This window comes from Enhydra lutris, unplaced genomic scaffold (assembly GCF_002288905.1).
Source record: "Enhydra lutris kenyoni isolate GAN:26980312 unplaced genomic scaffold, ASM228890v2 scaffoldscaffold9, whole genome shotgun sequence".
NCBI classification, from domain to species: domain Eukaryota; kingdom Metazoa; phylum Chordata; class Mammalia; order Carnivora; family Mustelidae; genus Enhydra; species Enhydra lutris.
In genome coordinates, this window is record NW_019154093.1 from 33,823,216 (window position 1) to 33,841,843 (window position 18,628).

At 38.4% G+C, this 18,628-nt stretch overlaps 1 protein-coding gene across 2 annotated transcripts in view; it reads left to right on the top strand.

Moving 5' to 3' along the window:
* LOC111143310 (leptin receptor) overlaps positions 1–18,628 on the top strand; it is a 68,687-nt gene that overhangs the window by 12,110 nt on the left and 37,949 nt on the right. For both annotated transcript variants that reach the window (XM_022496963.1, XM_022496962.1), the window contains exons 4-5: positions 11,788–11,996; positions 16,487–16,632. In XM_022496963.1, coding sequence (XP_022352671.1) covers positions 11,788–11,996; positions 16,487–16,632 — 355 coding nt within the window. The remainder of the gene's footprint in view (positions 1–11,787; positions 11,997–16,486; positions 16,633–18,628) is intronic.

Here is an 18,628-nt window from a genome sequence, read left to right on the forward strand (position 1 = left end):
TCTGTCATTTCTTCTGTACATCTCTGCAGTGGGGGAATTTTCTCAGAACAATTTTGGGAATCCAGTGGCTTTGTTTAATTTTGTACCCTTTCAGTTTGATCTAGTAGTGTTTCTGCTACCTGTTCTCTCACAGGAGCCACACAGCCTCTTGTGACTCTCACTGTGATTCACCCCATTAGGTAAAAGCCCACAGGTCTCTTAGAGATAAGCCCTCCTCTGCCTTCTGTTTGATCTTTGCTTGGAAGCCATGTCCTAGCAGCGACATCTATGCTATCTAGAGAGACTAGGTATCTTGCAGCTCTCGTCTTGGTTTCTTTTAACAGCCCTTTGCTCAATATATATCTCTCCTCTTGTGGCAAGAAGAAGCCAAGAGGCACCTTCAAACACCTCCTTGGCAATTTCCTGCAGCAGATCACCCAGTTCAGGAGGCACACGCTGTGTACAGCATGCTTTCTGCCCCTACGTAAGATTCTCTTTCCTTCAGTTTCCAGTCCATGTTCTTCACTTCCTCTTGTACCCTCATTGGCAGTGTCCTCAAACTCCACATTTCCACTCACAGTCTATTCAAGGCAATTTAGGATTTCTTTAGCCTGTGTTTCCAAATTGTTCCAGCCTCTGTCTATCACCTGGTTCTAAAGCCACTCCCACATTTTTAGGTGTTATTGTATGACATCATCCCATTTCCATGTACCAATACCTGTCTTGGTTATCTGTGCTATATAATAAGCTACCCCCAGTTTAGTGGCTTAACACAACAATCATTTATCATTTCACAAGCCCTGTGGTTCAGGAATCCAGGTGCTGCTTAGCTGGCGACGCATGCCTCAAGGTCTTTCACAAGGTTGCAGTGAAGATGTCAGCTAGAACTGCAGTTATTTTAAGGCTTAAGTTCAGGAGGATCTGTTTCCTGGGCTTCCTAGTTCCTCATGGGCTATTGGACGGAGGGCCTTAGTTCCTCCCAGGCTGGGGCTAGAGGTCTCCTTCCGTTCCTTGTCATGTGGATTTCTCCATACGTTATGCTACAACATGGCAGCTGGCTTCCCTGAGAAAGAGCCAGAGACACTCCCTGATGACCTTACTTTGGATTTTCAGCAGGAAAACTGGAGCTGGGGGGAGGTTCTCTTACAATTGCTTTTCTCATCAAAACCTACCAGCCTGCTCATATCAGTGCTCACACAGCATCCTTCTCTTCTCTAATCATGGATGAGTTCTCTGTGTTCCAATCTCAAGTGAACCCTTTCTCATGTGTTTTGAGTCCCATCCCCTGTAGCTTACTCAAGGACTTTGCTCTTATAGTTACCCCCTCTCTTCCTTGCATTATCAAGCTTTCTTCTCAGCTGATAACACACTGTAATAACTCCCATTTAAGACATAGATCACACATTCCATCAAGTCAGCACCCCATTTCACTGCTTCCTTTAAAGAAAATCAAGTTTTAAAGTATTTGAATATATTATATTTTCATAAGTTCCTTCTGGCCATGAGGGAGTAATACAGTCTGGGATTACTCTTCTGTCATAAACAATTAGAGAACCGGATAAAAATGTAGGAGACATCTACTTCCAGATATGGGACAAAAGCAGAACAGAACTGTGATTTCTTTTTCTTTCTTTCTTTTTTTTTTTTTTAAGATTTTATTTATTTATTTGAGAGAGAGAGAATGAGAGAGCACCGAGGGAAAAGGAGAAGCAGGCTCCCCACTGAGCAAAGAGCCCAGTGTGGGGCTCAATCCCAGGACCCTGAGATCATGACCTGAGCCAAAGGCAAACAGCCACCCAGGTGCCCCTGTGATTCCTGAGAAAAGGAAACAAAGTGAATCCTGAATTACTCAGGCTCTCTGGACTAAAGGGAATTTTCAGAATTTGGCACAGGGCTGGGAGACTCAAGTGGAGCCCAGTGATTTTGCTGGATCAAGGAGACAGAAGTAGGAGTTCAGAGAGCATAGGGAAGCTTGAATTTGTGAGTAGTGTATTTGATGCAGGGGGTACACAGAATTAGTACTGGAGTCCCCTTGACTGATGACCAGTCTGCCCATGATGTTTGGTAAGAAACTGAGTTGGATAAGAAATACTAGGAAGAGAACAACCACCAGGAACTATAAACTAAACAATTCTCAAAAGTTATATAGGACCAAGAATAATTGAAGTTTTCCACCAAGCAGGTTGGTGAATAACAATGACATTAGAAACCCCATAATAGCCACATTCTAAAAGTGGGGCCAAATTAACCCTAGAGTCAAGGTTACTCTCTCCCCAAAATAACTTGAAAGAAAAAAAGGTTCAAACTGGTGCCTAAATAACTTAACTGACTGCCAGAACAAATTCCAACATTGTTTAAAGCAAAACAATACAATCCAACACTTAATGTAATATTCATAATGTCTGGCATCTGGTAAAAAAATACTACACATATGAGGAACAGGAAAATGTAACCCCTAGCCAAGAGGAAAAGAAAAATCAGTCAATAGAAACAGATCCAGAAATGAAATAATAAAAGTAGCAGGCAAGGATGACTATTACAATGTTCCACATGCTCAAGGATATAAAGGAAAACATGAATATAATGAGAGAAATTGGCAATATAGAGAAGAACTAACTGCAATTTTTAGAGAAGACAAATGCATTATTTATAAAGTAAATAAAAGTGCTCCCTACTAACTGGGACATTTTAGGGCTCATGTTATTCAGTCAAGAAATATTTGATGTGGGGCTCCTGGGTGGCTCAGTGGGTTAAAGCCTCTGCCTTCGGCTCAGGTCATGATCCCAGGGTCTTTGGATCCAGCCCTGCATCGGGCTCTCTGCTCAGTAGGGAGTCTGCTTCCCCCCATCTCTCTCTGCCCACCTCTCTGCCTACTTGTGATCTCTGTTTGTCAAATAAATAAAATCTTAAAAAAAAAAGAAAGAAACATTTGGTGTGTATAGGCCACAGTGCTGGGCTCTGTGAGAAGTACACTTCCCATTCCCTCCCTCCCTCCCTCCCTTCCTTCCTTCCTTCCTTCCTGTCAAGATGAACTCATGGATTCTTCTTCTATTTTATGGGCTATAATCAGTTACTATCATTTTTTATTTTATTGCTCAAATTGCCCCATATTTGGCCATTGGGAACTTATTCAGGTTGGTTTCTGTGTCCTTTTGATGTGTCTCATATTTTTTTTCTTTTTTGAGGACTTCCTTCCTCTCCAGTATTACAAGACATTTCAAGTTGGTTTTATACTTTTCTTGCTTTAAAACTGGAATGAGCCATTTCTCCAAGGAGCCCAGATTCCTTTTTATTGGAGAAGGGTATTTACAAAGCAGTATCTGGGAGCCAGAGTCTCATGTTACTTGGGGGGCGTTGTTTCTGGGCCCTCTCAGTTACAGAGCTAGTCACATGTATGTGTATCCGCAGTACACACACAATGTGTATATATAATGGGCACAAATTTGTATTTCTCTATCTCTGTATACACATATATTAAAAGCATGTATTGGGGCGCCTGGGTGGCTCAGTGGGTTAAGCCGCTGCCTTCGGCTCGGGTCATGATCTCAGGGTCCTGGGATCGAGTCCCGCGTTGGGCTCTCTGCTCAGCGGGGAGCCTGCTTCCCTCTCTCTCTCTCTCTGCCTGCCTCTCCGTCTACTTGTGATCTTTCTCTGTCAAATAAATAAATAAAATCTTTAAAAAAAAAAAAGCATGTATTCATACTAACATCGCCCATTTTTTAAAAGATTTATATATTTAGAGAGAGAGTGAGCAAGTCAGGGGGTGGGCAGAAGGAGAGGGAGAGAGAGAATCTCAAGCAGACTCCTTCCTGAATATGGAGCCTAACCCAGGACCTGATCTCAGGACTTTGACATCATGATCTGAGTCAAAACCAAAAGTCTGAAGCTTAACCAACTGAGCCACGCAGGCACCCCTAGTATGTCCCATTTTAGTCCAAAACCATAGGATCCATTCTAGCCTTCCTTTTCCTTTCTTCCTTCCTTCCCTCTCCCTCCCCTCTCCTCTCCTTTTCCTCTCCCTCCACTTCTCTTCCCTCCCTCTTTCCCATCCTCCCACCCTTCCTTCTTTCTTTCTTTTTTCTCCAGCAATAAAAAACTGCCTTCCCTTTCCCACAATATCAAACGAATTTGCTTTGTCCTAGAACATATGTAAAGTAATTTTGGAATTGCTAACCTATACCACTATGAAAAACAAGCATACTAACTAGAGTACAATATTTGTTTCCACTCATTTTACCTTTGCTAAGGCTAAAGGTTTCATGGTCCAAATACTATGTTCCAAAGGTAATTAGGATTTCTCCCCCAATGTGGTTATACTGTTAACTTGATACGCATTAAGGTTCATTTGTTTTTATTTGCAGTCTTTTTTTTTTTTCTTTCTCCCTTTCATCCTTGTTGATTTTCCATTTGTTTGGTAATATCTTACATCTGAAGAGTACTTTGTGTTTTACAAAATGCTTCTTAAACTTGTCTCCTTGATGACATTTATCTAGGCCATTACTTCTTATCTGGGCCTGATTCATGAGATCTGGGGTGGAGCCAGTAATTTGCATATTTTTAAAAGATTTTATTTATTTATTTATTTGTCAGAGAGAGAGAGAGAAAACAAGCAGGAGGGGAGCAGCAGGCAGAGGGGGAAGCAGGCTCCCCGCTGAGCAAGGAGCCTGATGCTGGGCTTGATCCCAGGACCCTGGAATCATGACCTGAGCCGAAGGCAGCTGCTTAACCAACTAAGCCACCCAGGCACCCCAGTAATTTGCATTTTTATCAAGTTCCCAAGGATGCTGATGCTACTGGTGTGGGGATAACTCTTTGAGAACCAATCTGTGGCTCTTAATGAAAACAGATTCCTTAGTCCCAGACCTACTGAATTCTTCATGGAAGGTCTAGGAATCTATTTTTAACAAGGTTCCAGGTGATTCTGATGAGACTAGTTTGGAATACTAATTTGGGCTTTGAAATTTGGGGGGATTCGCAAAGTAGAATTTTTGGGTAACATCCATATAGATTACCAGTCTGAGATTAAAATAAGTGACTTGATTAAATGATATACAAAACTAATACTGTTTTCAACAAGTCCCACTTATTCATTTGTCCACCATGGTTTGCTCTCAGTTTATGTCACAGTTAGGAATTGGGTGGTGCCCATTTGATGTTATTCCTGTAATAGCTTGGCATAGATATTTGCTTAGAGAAGTTTAAATATATTCATAGAAAAGTAATCCTGGGAACAAACAAAATGACCAAAGATCAGAGGATAGACTGTGCTCTCTCTATAAATCACTGTATCTATCAAAAATGAAATTTCAGTACTAAATATTAATAAGTCTAACTTCTGAGTAGAATAATTGCCCAAATGGTAAAATTTTCAAGGAAGCCAAATTTAAAATTTGAGAAATGTTTTGTTTTGTTTTGTGTAACTATTTTCACTTTTAAGTAAAGTTTGCTCACTTATAGAGAGATTAAATAGTGGTACTGAATGTATGTGTGTGTGTGTGTGTGTGTGTGTGTGTGTGTGTGTGTGTTGGCAAGGCGTAAGATACTTGGCTGCATAAAAATTTGTGAAGGATTTCAGAAATGTTTACCTTTTGGTTATTTTAAACCAATGTATCTCCTTTCTTATTTTAAAAAATTGATTTTCATTTTAGTCCTTACACTTTAAAATGATCAAAATTTAGAGTGCTGTTTGATGTTCACAAATACTTCAGACTTCTTTTAGAAGATAAAGGAAGGTCTGATCCTGACTTTGACAAGTTACAAGGTCCCTGTATTCCAGTTTCACACAAACTTTGCAAAGTTTATGCTCTCATAAATATGAGCAATATCTTGTGTTTTCCTCAAGGAATAATCCTTGAAATAATAATAATTAGGTAATTATTACATAATTATATAATCCTCTAATTCTTTAAAGTTCTGATGTATGGAAATGTTAAGATGGTTCAGATTATAATTATTTTTTAGTTGTGAGCACTGGTGTGTTAATCCCCTAAATAAAATAATAAAGTGGCTTCAGTAACAGGGAAATTTATCTTGTGATAATAAGACATCTTGGGTGGCATGCCTGGGTGGCTCAGTCTGTTAAGCGTCTACCTTCGGCTCAGGTTATGATCCCAGGGTCCTGGGATTGAGCCCCATATCAGGCTCCTTCCTCCATGGGGAGCTTGCTTCTCCCCTCTCCCTGCCACTCCCCCTTCCTGGGTTCTCTCTGTCAAATAAATACATGAAATCTTAAAAAAAAAAAAAAAGAAAGAAAAAAAGAGAGACATCTTGGATGTAATGAAATGAGCAAGGAACACTGAAACACAAGACTTTAGACAAGTTTCAGGTCCACATTGTCTCTAAGCCTCTCTTACTTATAAAGTAGGTGATATTAGTTCCCTCATAAGGTAGTTTGAAAATTAAATTAGTGATTCACAAGGTGTTTGTGTAAATTGTAAATATGCTATATAAGGAAATGTGATGTTATATTTAATGTGGATTTTCTATTTTTGTGTCCTTTGTCCATCAAATTCCCACCAGTAGGGAGTACAGAATGTTTCTGGCCAATAGCCAGAATAGCAAATAACTTGGGCCAAATAGCAAATATTTCAGACTTTGCAGGCCATACAGTCTTTCTTCCAAACTTGTAGTCATAGTTAATATGTATAAATGAATAAACATGACTATATTTATGGACACAGAAATTTGAATTTTATGCAATTTTCATGTATCATGGGATATTCTTCCTCTTTTTCTTTTTTTTTTTTAACCATTTGAAAATGTAGGAAACCATTCTTAGCTCACAGGCTGTACAAAAACAGGTGTATCTGGCCTGTGGGCTGTAGTTTCCTCACTCCTGTGTAGAACGTTTGGAAATTAGTTCTAGATTGATTTTTAGAGTTTCATAGTGGGATTGTCTGTTGGAGTGATATGGGAAATTTCTGAATGGAGATGCCTTAAAAAAATCACAATTAAGGAATTACTAAAATAAACATATATATTATATATGGTCATTATTACAAATATATAGTAATATATTTTATGTATATTGATATTATAAAGAAATTAATGATGAAATTGATTAAATAGAACACACAACAGTGAAGTGATAGAGAAACCAGATAGTTAATCTAATTGGTAATCAGCCCAATTCTACAACTATCCATTCTATTTAGAAAATATGGATGGTATTGGAAAGAGTATCTACAGTAAGACAGTGTAATTCTAACTTTTCTTTTTGTTTTAAAAAAGAAAAATATCACTAGAATTTTCTGTCCTTTGAAAAGCATTAGTGAAGAATGTATGCCTTATTTTCTGTTTACTTCTATTTTTGCTGTAAAATTTGGGAGTTTTTCAAAGCATAATACCGTGCAAGCATATTTCTGACATAAAATACTACAATTTATTTAATTTGTTCCATACCCTTTTCATAGAAGCTTTTATATTAATATTTGAAAAATACCTAAAAGGCATAGTATGATATTTTTTTAAAAATGACATTTCATTGGCTTTGTTTAAAGGTTTAGATAAAATTGAAAGTGCTAAGTCATTCCAATTCTAAATCAAAATGGTATTTTATGGGTGTATAGCACTTAAAGTTTTCAAAAATACCTCTATGTAATCATCTTTGATTACAACAGCCTTGTAAAGGGAGGTGGTACAGGCATGTTCTCTGTTTTACTGATTATGGAAACTGAGCCTCATAAAGAAGAACATACCTGTCTATAGTCTTATGGCTCAGCAGCCAATGGAAGGACTTGATTTTAGGTCTTGGTGTTAATTTAGGGTGCTTCCTACAATAATATTATCCCTGACACAGTGTCCAGTAGACTGCTTTGCATGCTAAAAGGCCTGTAACTGTTGTTTCTTGACTGATTTCTTTTGGGACTAAAGTAATGCTGAAGTCTATCTCGGGAGACTCGAAAATCTATCAGAATTCACACTTAATACTGGTGGTATATGTATGAAAGATTCAGGTCCATTTTGCTCACGTTGTATTTATATGTGAATTCTCGGGGATATGCTAGTTAGCAGAGTTTCTAGAACAGTGCATTCTCCTTAGTATAGTTAGCACTTACAGTTTTTTCCCTACAAAAGGACTGCGAGAATTCTGAAGGCAGTGATCCTATCTACATATTAATACTCTCTTCCTCTCCCTAAGTTCTTTAAAAAAAAAGACAACAGAGTGGTTTAGGTAGAAGGCAGCAGGTGCTTATGGACTAATGGGGTGGCTCAAGCAAGACAGGGACATGTTAGTTACCGCTGTCCCACCCATAACTGCTCCCAATGCAGTAAGTTTTCTTATTTGCAGCTAGACTTAGACTCTCCAGGCAGCCAGACAGATGAAAAAACACAACATTAATAAATCGGAAATAACAACTCTGTGTCTTGGTTGCATACTATTATTCTCTGTGCCTTGAGTTACGTAACTCAACCCAGCTAGTTATAGGCCGTCACCCACTTACAATGGTTTGATTTATGATTTAATGGTGTGAAAGCAATACTCATTCAGTACAGTTTTGAATTTTGATAGTTTGCCAGACTAGTGATATATGGTAGGATGGATACTCCCTTGTGATGCTGTGCAGTGACAATTCCCTGTCGGCCATGTGACCATGAAGGGGTGAACAGCTGATACACTTTGATCATACTCTCTCTCTCTCTCTCTTTTTTAAACTCTGGGTATGATATTCAGTAAATTCCATGAGATGTTCAATATTTTATTATAAAATAGGCTTTGTGTTAGATGATTTTGCCCACCTGTAGGCCAGTGTAAGTGTTCTGAGCATGTTTAAAGTAGGCTAAGCTAAGCTATGGCATTTGATAGGTTAGGCGTATTAAATACATTTCAACTTAGGCTATCTCTAATTTATGATGAGTTTATCAGGAGGTAACCCAACAACTCAAGGAAAAACTACAATTACTTTTTTTTTTTTTTTAAAGATTTTATTTATCTATTTGAGAGATAGTGAGAGAGAGCCCAAGCAGGGTGGGGGCATGTTGGGGGCATGAGAGAGGAAGAAGCAGGCTCCCCGCTGAGCTGGGAGCTGATGCAGGGCTTGATCCCAGGACCCTAAGATCATCACCTGAGTCAAAGGCAGACACTTGACCGATTGAGCCACCCAGGCGCCCCTGCAATTACTTTTTAAGGTTAGCTCATTCATTTGTAGGTTTATAGTGATAGGCACAGTACTGCTTAAAAAGTTTTTCCTAAATTTTCTTTTTTTGGGTAAACAGCTTTATTGACATAAGATTAATAGACAATAAACTGTACATATTTACACAGTTTATTATATATTCAAAGTATAAATTTGTAAGTTTTTTGTAAGTTTTGCCATATGAAATCACTCATAAAATCATCACCCCAATAAAGAAAACAAATATATTGCCAATCATGAAATTGCTTCCTGACCCTTTGTAACTCCACCTGCTGTCCCTGTCTGTGGTTCCTACCGTTCTCATCACCCTCTACTGTCCCCACACAATGAATGACCTGCTTCCTGTTACTGCAGGTTACTTTGTATTTTTCTAGAATTTTATATAAATGCAGTCATACAGTACTTTTGTCATGCTGTCATAAAGCATGATAATTTTGAGACTTATTAATGTTGTGTGCATCTACTAAAAGTTCATTCCTTTCCATGGTAAAGTGGCATTCCACACTATAGATAGACCACATTTTGTTTATCCATTCACCTGTGAATGGACACTAGAGTTATTTACAGCTTTTGGCTATTACAAATAAAGCTGCTACAAGCCTCTCTGTTTATTTATGAGTCTCTGAGAGGACATATACTTTCATTTCTCTTGGATGACCACCTGGGATAGAATGTGTAAATCATATGATAGGTGTAATTTTAACAACTTAAAAATTGCTAAACTGTTTTCCGAAGTTGTATCATTTTACATTCCCACCAAAGGTGGGAAACCAATGGTGGATTAAAGCTCCAGTTTCTTCACATCCTTATAATTAATTTAAAAAATTTTAGCCATTCTAATATGTGGATAGTGTTATCATTGTGGTTTTCGTTTGCATTTCCTGAATAACGAATGACCTTGGGCTTCTTTTCACATGTTTATTTTCATTGATTTATCTTCTCTGGCTAAGTGCGTGGTGAAATCTTTGCCTGTTTTTAATCGTATTGTTTGTTTTATTGTTACTGAGCAAAGTTCTTTATATCTTCTGGAGACAAGTCCTTTATCAAATAGATAATTGGGAAATATATTCTCTCAGTCTGTGGCTTGTCCTCTTGTTGTTCCGTAGTGTCTTTCTTTCAAACAACAAGTTTCAATCTTGATAGGAATCCAGCTTATCAATTTGTTCTTTTATGGATCATACTTCTGGTGTTGCATCTAAGGAAATGTTATCTTACTCAAGGTAACAAATTTTTGTCCTTGTGTTCTCTTCTAGAAGTTTTATAGCTTTAGGTTTTACGTTCGAATCAATGATCCATTTTGAATTAATTTTTTAATCTGGTGTGAGTATGGATTGAAATTTGTTTTGTTTTGTTTTGCGTGTAGCTATTCCATTGTTCATGCGACTTAATGAAAAGATTGCCCTTTCTCCACAGAACTGCTTTTGTACCTCTATAGAAAGCTGGTTGTCCATATATGTGTTGGTCTCTATTCTGTTCCATTAATCTATTTTTCTGTCTTTATGCTAGTACTCTGTTGGCTTGATTATTGTGGTTCATTAGCGATAACTCCTTGTTTTATTATTTTAGTGGTTGCTTTAGGATTTATAATATAGGTTTTTAACTTATTACAATCTAACAGATGTACCTCTAACTAATATCATACCACTTCATGGATGGTATGAGAACATTAAAACTGCATACTTATGTCACGGCTCTCTCCCCCAAGCTGGGAGCCAGTGTCACACATTATACTTCTCCCTGTGTTATAAACCCTACACTACATGGTATTATTTTTGTTTTAAGCAGTCAGTAAATATTTACCCTTTTAGAGTTCTTTTCTTTTTTTAAGATCTTATTTATTTATTTGAGAGAGAGACAGAGACAGAGATAGCAAGGAGAGCACGAGTGGGGAAGAGAGGGAGAAGCATGCTCCCCACTGAGCAGGGAGCCTGATATGGGCCTCCATCCTAGGACCCTGAGATCATGATCTGAGCCAAAGGCAGACGCTTACCCAACCGAGCCACCCAGGTGCCCCAGTTTTTTTCATTTCTTTGTGTGGAATCAGATTTCCATCTGCTGTCATTTTCTTTTTGTCTGATGGACTTTCTTTGGCAATTTTTGTAACGCAGATCTGATGGTGACAAATTCTTTCAGTTTTGGTATGCCTGAGAAAAACCTTTATTTCATGTTTATTTTGAAAGGTATTTTCTCTGGGTGTAGAGTTTTAGGATCACAGTGTGTCTTTCCTTTCAGTACTTGGCTGTTGCTTCACTCTCTTCGTGTGGCTATTCTTTCTTTCTTTCTTTTTTTTTTTTTAAGATTTTATTTATATATTTGACAGACGGAGATCACAGAGAAGCAGGCAGAGAGAGAGGAGGAAGCAGGCTCCCCACTGAGAAGAGAGCCGGATGTGGGGCTCGATCCCAGGACCCTGGGATCATGACCTGAGCCGAAGGCAGAGGCCTTAACCCACTGAGCCACCCAGGCGCCCCGTGGCTATTATTTCTAAGGCTAACCTGCTTGAACCCTTATTTTTACGTCTCTAATATATAATGTATCCTGTTTTTTCTAGATGCCATTTAAGCTGGATGTTCGGAACAGTTCACCTCAGTTTGGATTTTTATCATATATTTTAGATAAATCCAATCCTGTCGCATCTATGCTAATATTTAGCTCTTCCTTTGGCACGTAGGCCTGAAGTGTTAGAAGAGTCACCTCCGGTCCCCCAGAAAAGCAGTTTTCAGATTGTCCAGTGCAACTGCAGTGTTCACGACAGCTGTGAATGCCACGTGCCTGTGCCCACAGCCAAACTCAACCACACTCTCCTTCTGTATCTGAAAATCAAGTCTGGTGGAATAAACTTCCAGTCACCTCTAATGTCAGTTCAGCCCATAAATGTTGGTAAGTCACACATAAAAAAGGTATTATATCTAAACATCAGCCACACGAATAGGTTAAACATTGCTTACAGAAGTTTTCAGTAGCTTATCTTGCTTTGACCCGTGTGGGCAGGACAGCAAATGCAGTACCAGGGAGTATTAAAAGCAGCCTCTAGAATGTTTTAACAGTAGTATACGTTATCTCTGCACTTGTGACTTGAATTCTTTCTTTTTTAAAGACTTACCCATTTATTTTAGAGAGAGAGAGAGAGTGAGTGAGTGCAAGCATGAGTGGGGGGAGGGGCAGAGAGACTCTTCAAGCAGACTCCCTGCTGAGCACAGAGCCTGATGAGGGGCTTGATCCCATGACCCAGGAGATCACTACCTGAGCCAAAACCAACAGTCAGATGCTTAACTGATGGAGTCAACCAGATACGCCTTAAATTCATTCTTAAAAACAGTTTTTCTTTCAATCCTGGATCTGTCCAATGGATATATATCATTGGGTGTTACTTTTTCACTTCTCATATAACAGTTTCCAGAAATAATTAGGAGCCTGTTTTTACCCTTGTTTATTTATTTATTTTATACTTTTACTTATTCCTTCAGTAAATATTTCCTAGAAGCTCATGTGTGTCAGCCACTGATCTCAAAGCTGGGGAAACAATGGTGAATGAGACAAAGTTCCTCCCTCATAAACTGGAGACAAACAATAGTGAGCAGAGAGAAACAAAAAAGTAAACACCTAAATCATTTTCTGTACAAATCTGATTATAAGGAAAACTCAAATAATAGGTAGTACCCCATATTTTTGGTGCAAAGATTCCCAGTTTCTTTTTCTTTTTCTTAAAGAGTTATTTATTTATTTGACAGACAGAGATCACAAGTAGGTAGAGAGGCAGGCAGAGAGAGAGCAGAGGAAGCAGGCTCCCTGCTGAGCAGAGAGCCCGATGCGGGGCTCGATTCCAGGACTCTGAGATCATGACCTGAGCCAAAGGCAGAGGCTTTAACCCACTGAGCCACTCAGGCGCCCCCCACCCCCGGCCCCCGTTTCTTTTGATCAACTTGAACATATGATTACAGATGTGACTAATACCGGCATTGTTCACTTAAACTTTATTAACTCAGTTTCGTGTGTGTATTTTATATATAATATATAATTTAACAGTGTTACTATTTTCCACTTATATTTCTTGAAACCATTATATACCAACTATTTATGTGCATCTTGACATCATTGTTTTTGACATCACTCAAACCACTTTTCCAGGTATTTCACACACAATTTTCCAAACAACTTCACCTTCACTTCTCTAAGTTACCGGGGATATACCACTTTTTGAATCTGTATATGACATCATATTTCAACATTAGGACCTTCAAATAATTTGTCCTTTAGGGATATATTTGTGGTCTCTACAACATAATTACAATGACATCCAAGCAATTCTGTGATGAAGTTATAGCACAGGGAAAAACATACATATAATTTATAAAATATCATTTTGTTCTCTTTTTAAAACTAATTCTGTCAGGTGATTTTTAGAAGCATTTAGAACCAGAGTTAAATGAAATATTTACAAAAATAAGGTAGTTAGAAGGTGTTTATGAGAGACTTTATAAGAAACCTAAAAAGAATTTTGTCTTTTTTTCAGGGGTAATTTTTTGAGGGAAAAAAAAATCTTTCCTTATACTTTGGTATATATGATAATGTCCTAAAAATGTTAAGTTCCACAAAATAAATACGATGAGGAGAGGGTTAGGTAGGTGTAAGGACTATTATTTCAGCTGTGGAGGTCAAAGAAGACCTGTTTTTGGAGATAGCATTTGAGCTAAATGAAAAAGAGATAGCCATGCAAAAATCCAGAGGCAAAGGTGCTCCAGCCAGGAAAATAGCACCCATAAAACCTCTGAGATGGAGTGAGCTTGGAAGTGGGAGGACCCAAGACAAGGCCTTTGTGCTTGGAGTGAATGAGGTGGGGGAATATTTGGAGATGTGGTCGGAGGTATTGGATTCAGGTCGTATGGTAGGCCAGGGTTATAGAGTTTGGGTTTTATTCTAATTACAGTGGAAGCTTTTGAACCAGGAGAGTGATAGGGTCGTGTGTGTATGTATGTATGCATGTTTAAAACTTACTCTGCATGTGGAGAAGGAAATTGATGGGGGAATGAGGAAGGATAGTTATAAGAGTAGAATCAGAAGGCTCAGATAGGAGGCTATTGGAACGATCTAGTTGGTTTAGAGATGTAGCACTGGAAAAGTAAAGAGATGATCATAGCTGGGATTCCTTTTGGAGATGGTGCTAACTGAAATTTCTAGTGGATTGGATATGGAGTATGGACAGAGAAGAACCAAAGATAATAGACTTGGCCCTGAGCATGCCAGTGAATAGTGGTACCAGGTATTTGGGGAGGATCAGATGTGTGACATGTTATTTTGAGATGCTCATAGATACCCAAGAGATGCTGAGCAGGCAGTTGGACACATAATCCTAGAGTTCATGCGAGATATATATGGGACTATCTGGTGTATAGATGTTTATGGGATTGCCTGAGATCATCCGTTTGGAGTTCAGTGAGAGAAAGACTGAGGCAATCAGAGAAAAGAGGAGTGAAAAGAGTGTGGTGGCCTTGAAGTCAAGTGGAATCCAAATGAGCAGCTATGTGGAATGCCGCGAAACAGTGGAGGAGAATGCATCAGACAACTGACAGTGGATTTGGCAAAGGATGATGACCTTGATAGAGTGGTTTCAGTGGACTGGAAGAGCAAAAGACCTACCTGATCAGAGTAGGTTGGTTAGGAAAATGGAATACGAAGTGGGGAGAGTGAGTAGTGCCAATTCTGCCAAGGAATAGTACTCTGAAAGAAGCAGATAGATGGGGTATATCCAAGACATGGGTGGTCCAGGGAAAGATTTATTTTTGGATTTCTAATATGAAGGCATATATGTATGCCGGCAGAAAATGTACAATAGTTTATAATTTCATGATTTCTGTTTGGTGTTTTTGTTTTGTTTTCTTTTTGGTCATGAGAACTCAGTGAATTTCACCTACTATTTCTAGACTTCAGTGTTTACCTGTCTCTGCTTTAAAGTAACTAAAATTTGTAATATGTCACATAAAGTAAAAGCTTTATTAACTTTGACTCAAGGAAAGGAGAAAAACCACGTCTAAACTCTTAAAACATATGGTATGTTAATTATAGTAATTATAGTAATATGCCATTTTAGTTCCTGAAAATAAAATTCAAATCAGTAAACATTTCAATGTAATGATTATTTCATTGTGCATAATTCTTGCTAGTTAAAATCTTGAAAACATAGAGATGCACCGAGAAGAAGATTGCGTCATCTGTTTTCTATCGTTCTGGCTTTTTTTTCTATTTTAATACATATTTATAAATATTCTTTTGTTAATTTCAACAAATTAAGAACTCAAGTATAGATGATTAATAATAAACTTTTAAAACTAACAATATTAGCCTTTTCAATATTCTTCTCTGATATTTTTTTTTTTTTTAAGATTTTATTTATTTGACAGACAGATCACAAGTAGGCAGAAAGGCAGGCAGAGAGAGAGGGGGAAGCAGGCTCCCTGCTGAGCAGAGAGCCCAATGCGGGGCTCGATCCCAGGACCCTGAGATCATGACCTGAGCCGAAGGCAGAGGCTTTAACCCACTGAGCCACCCAGGCGCCCCTCTGATATGATTTTTAATGGCTGTATAGATTTCCCTATGGGGATGAACCATTATTTATTTAATCAATCCTTTATCATAAGATGTTTGTATTGTTTCTATGAATAATTTAAAGGTTACTTGTGTTCAAAACCACACACACACACACACATACACACAACCTGTACACAAATACATATTCATACAAGAACACATGCATATACACATGAACTCAAATGATTTACTAAGTTAAATGCATTATTAAGCTAAGAAACTATATCCCCATTTCTGGTGGCAAGCTAGGGCCTGCGTGTTTTATTCCACGTAAAACATGCATGCTGTGGGTTTTGAGTAGGTGTGTCTATATTATTATATTTCAAAGTTAGTAGATTTGCTGAATTTTATATGCATATTTACCTGAATTTTTGCATGCAAACTCCGTATGCGTTTTCAGAGTAGTGTTCTGCAAAATACTGTTTTTCCTTGTCTCCTGCTAAACCAGCAGTTGAGTGTGGTGGGGGAGGCTTCAAAGAAGTTTGGGGAGTGATAGGTTAAATAAAGTTAGCAGACTTTTTTTTACAGCAGGAATTCACATTTATCAAAACAACCTCATTACTGATTTACAGTTTTTGCCATGTGTGGAGAGAAAATGAATATATGTGGATTGCTACGGAAGGGTACAAGGAGTAGACCTAATATTTTGGTCTGTAATTAACCTTTGAAGAAGATCACCTTTTGAGTTGTTGAAAGAACAGGATATGCTAAAAATTCATTTTGACTTTGTTTTGTGATTATCTTGAAAACTGCTTGACTTAAAAATGTTCTCTTTTTTCCTTAAGTGAAGCCTGATCCCCCATTAGATTTACATATGGAAATCACAGATGCTGGCCACTTGAGGATTTCTTGGTCCAGCCCAACATTGGTGCCATTTCAACTTCAATATCAAGTGAAATATTCAGAGAATTCTTCAATAAACATGAGAAAAGTAAGTACATTTCAATAAACAAAATGAAAGTTGAGAAGTAACTGAAGTAAAGAGGAGACCCCTTCCGTGTCCTGTAGAAAATGCCCTTTGCATGCCAAACATGCATGGTCCTTCTAGATGAGAATCAGCTCTAATTTAACATTATATCACTGGCTTTCATTTAAGATCAGCATAGGAAATGATCACATGAACAACATGTCCTCATCTGCGGTAAACACTTTTAGAGAAATTGTTTGATGTTGCACAATATCTCTCATGTATGGATCCCTGTTACATATTGAGGAGTGTGACAAATTCTTCCCAGACTTTAGTAGGTTTCTCTGTCTCTCTCCCTCCCTCTCCCTCCCTCTCCCTCTTCCTTTTTTTTTTTTTTGCTGTTGTTTTAATATTTTTATTTTTAATTTTATTTTTTATAAACATATAATATATTTTTATCCCCAGGGGTACAGGTCTGTGAATCTCCAGGTTTACACACTTCACAGCACTCACCATAGCACATACCCTCCCCAATGTCCATAACCCCACCCCCCCAACACCCCTCCCCCCATCAACCCTCAGTTTGTTTTGTGAGATTGAGAGTCACTTATGGTTTGTCTCCCTCCCAATCCCATCTTGTTTCATTTACTCTTCTCCTACCCCCTTAACCCCCAATGTTGCATCTCCTCTCCCTCATATCAGGGAGATCATATGATAGTTGTCTTTCTCTGATTGACTTATTTCGCTAAGCAAGATACCCTCTAGTTCCATCCACGTCGTCGCAAATGGCAAGATTTCATTTCTTTTGATGACTGCATAGTATTCCATTGTGTATATATACCACATCTTCTTTATCCATTCGTCTGTTGATGGACATCTAGGTTCTTTCCATAGTTTGGCTATTGTAGACATTGCTGCTATAAACATTCGGGTGCACGTGCCCCTTCGGATCACTACGTTTGTATCTTTAGGGTAAATACCCAGCAGTGCAATTGCTGGGTCATAGGGTAGTTCTATTTTCAACATTTTGAGGAACCTCCATGCCCTCTCCCTCTTCCTTACACACACACACGCACACACACAGCTGAATGGCAACAGGAAGACCAGTTACAGAAACTTGAATTCATAATTATAATTTTCTCACCTACAGACCTCTGATTTCTGATTTTACAATTCCAGCTGTTGTTTTATTGGTCAACATATTTGTTTGCTTGTACCGTGTGCATTTGCTGTATAAAGTCTGTCAAACTCTTTTTGCATTCTTTCTGTATTTATTGAGCACCTACTAGGTACTAGGAGCTGTTCTATGTGCATCAGGATGTCCTGAGTGGTAGAGCTAATGGGTGCTGGTGGAGCTAGAAGGTTGTAATAGTCAGTGGAAGTGGGGGAGGCCTCATGGAGAAGGTGACACTTGAGCAAGGATCTGAAGGAGGTTGGTGAAGTAGATATCTAGGGGGATTAGTTTCCAAAGAGAGAAAACAGTAATTCAGAGGCCCTAAGCCAGGGGAGAAGCTGGAGGTTGGGGGGGGCAATGGAGGAATCAAAGAGAAGAACGAGAGGAGGAGGAGGAAATCATAAAGAGAATGGGCCATGCATGGACTTTGGCATTTTCCTTTGTGAAACAAACTGTTACATAATTTAGAAGTAAAAACCTGTCTTTGTAGCTCTGGGCCAATTTTTAAAAAAGACTTTATTTTCATAAAGAGCAGAAAAGGAATCCATGGTATCCTGTGTGGAAAAGCAGAGTTAAGGCTTCTCTGGGCTTCAGTTTTCTCATCTGTAAAATGGAGACAAGAAGATTTGAAATCTAGGTGGCCTGCTATTGTATAATACATTTGTGGTGATTCTCACCCTTTTGGTCTCTGGTACCCCACAGTTTAAGAGGCCAGGGAGTTTAATCACTTTGGAGTACATCATTGGAAAACAGTGTATTTGCTAAGCAATTCTTATTAGTGGTTGTTTTATGCAGAATTAGGTCTCTTAGATATTTGCCCTCTAGTTTGTAAACTGTATTTTGATT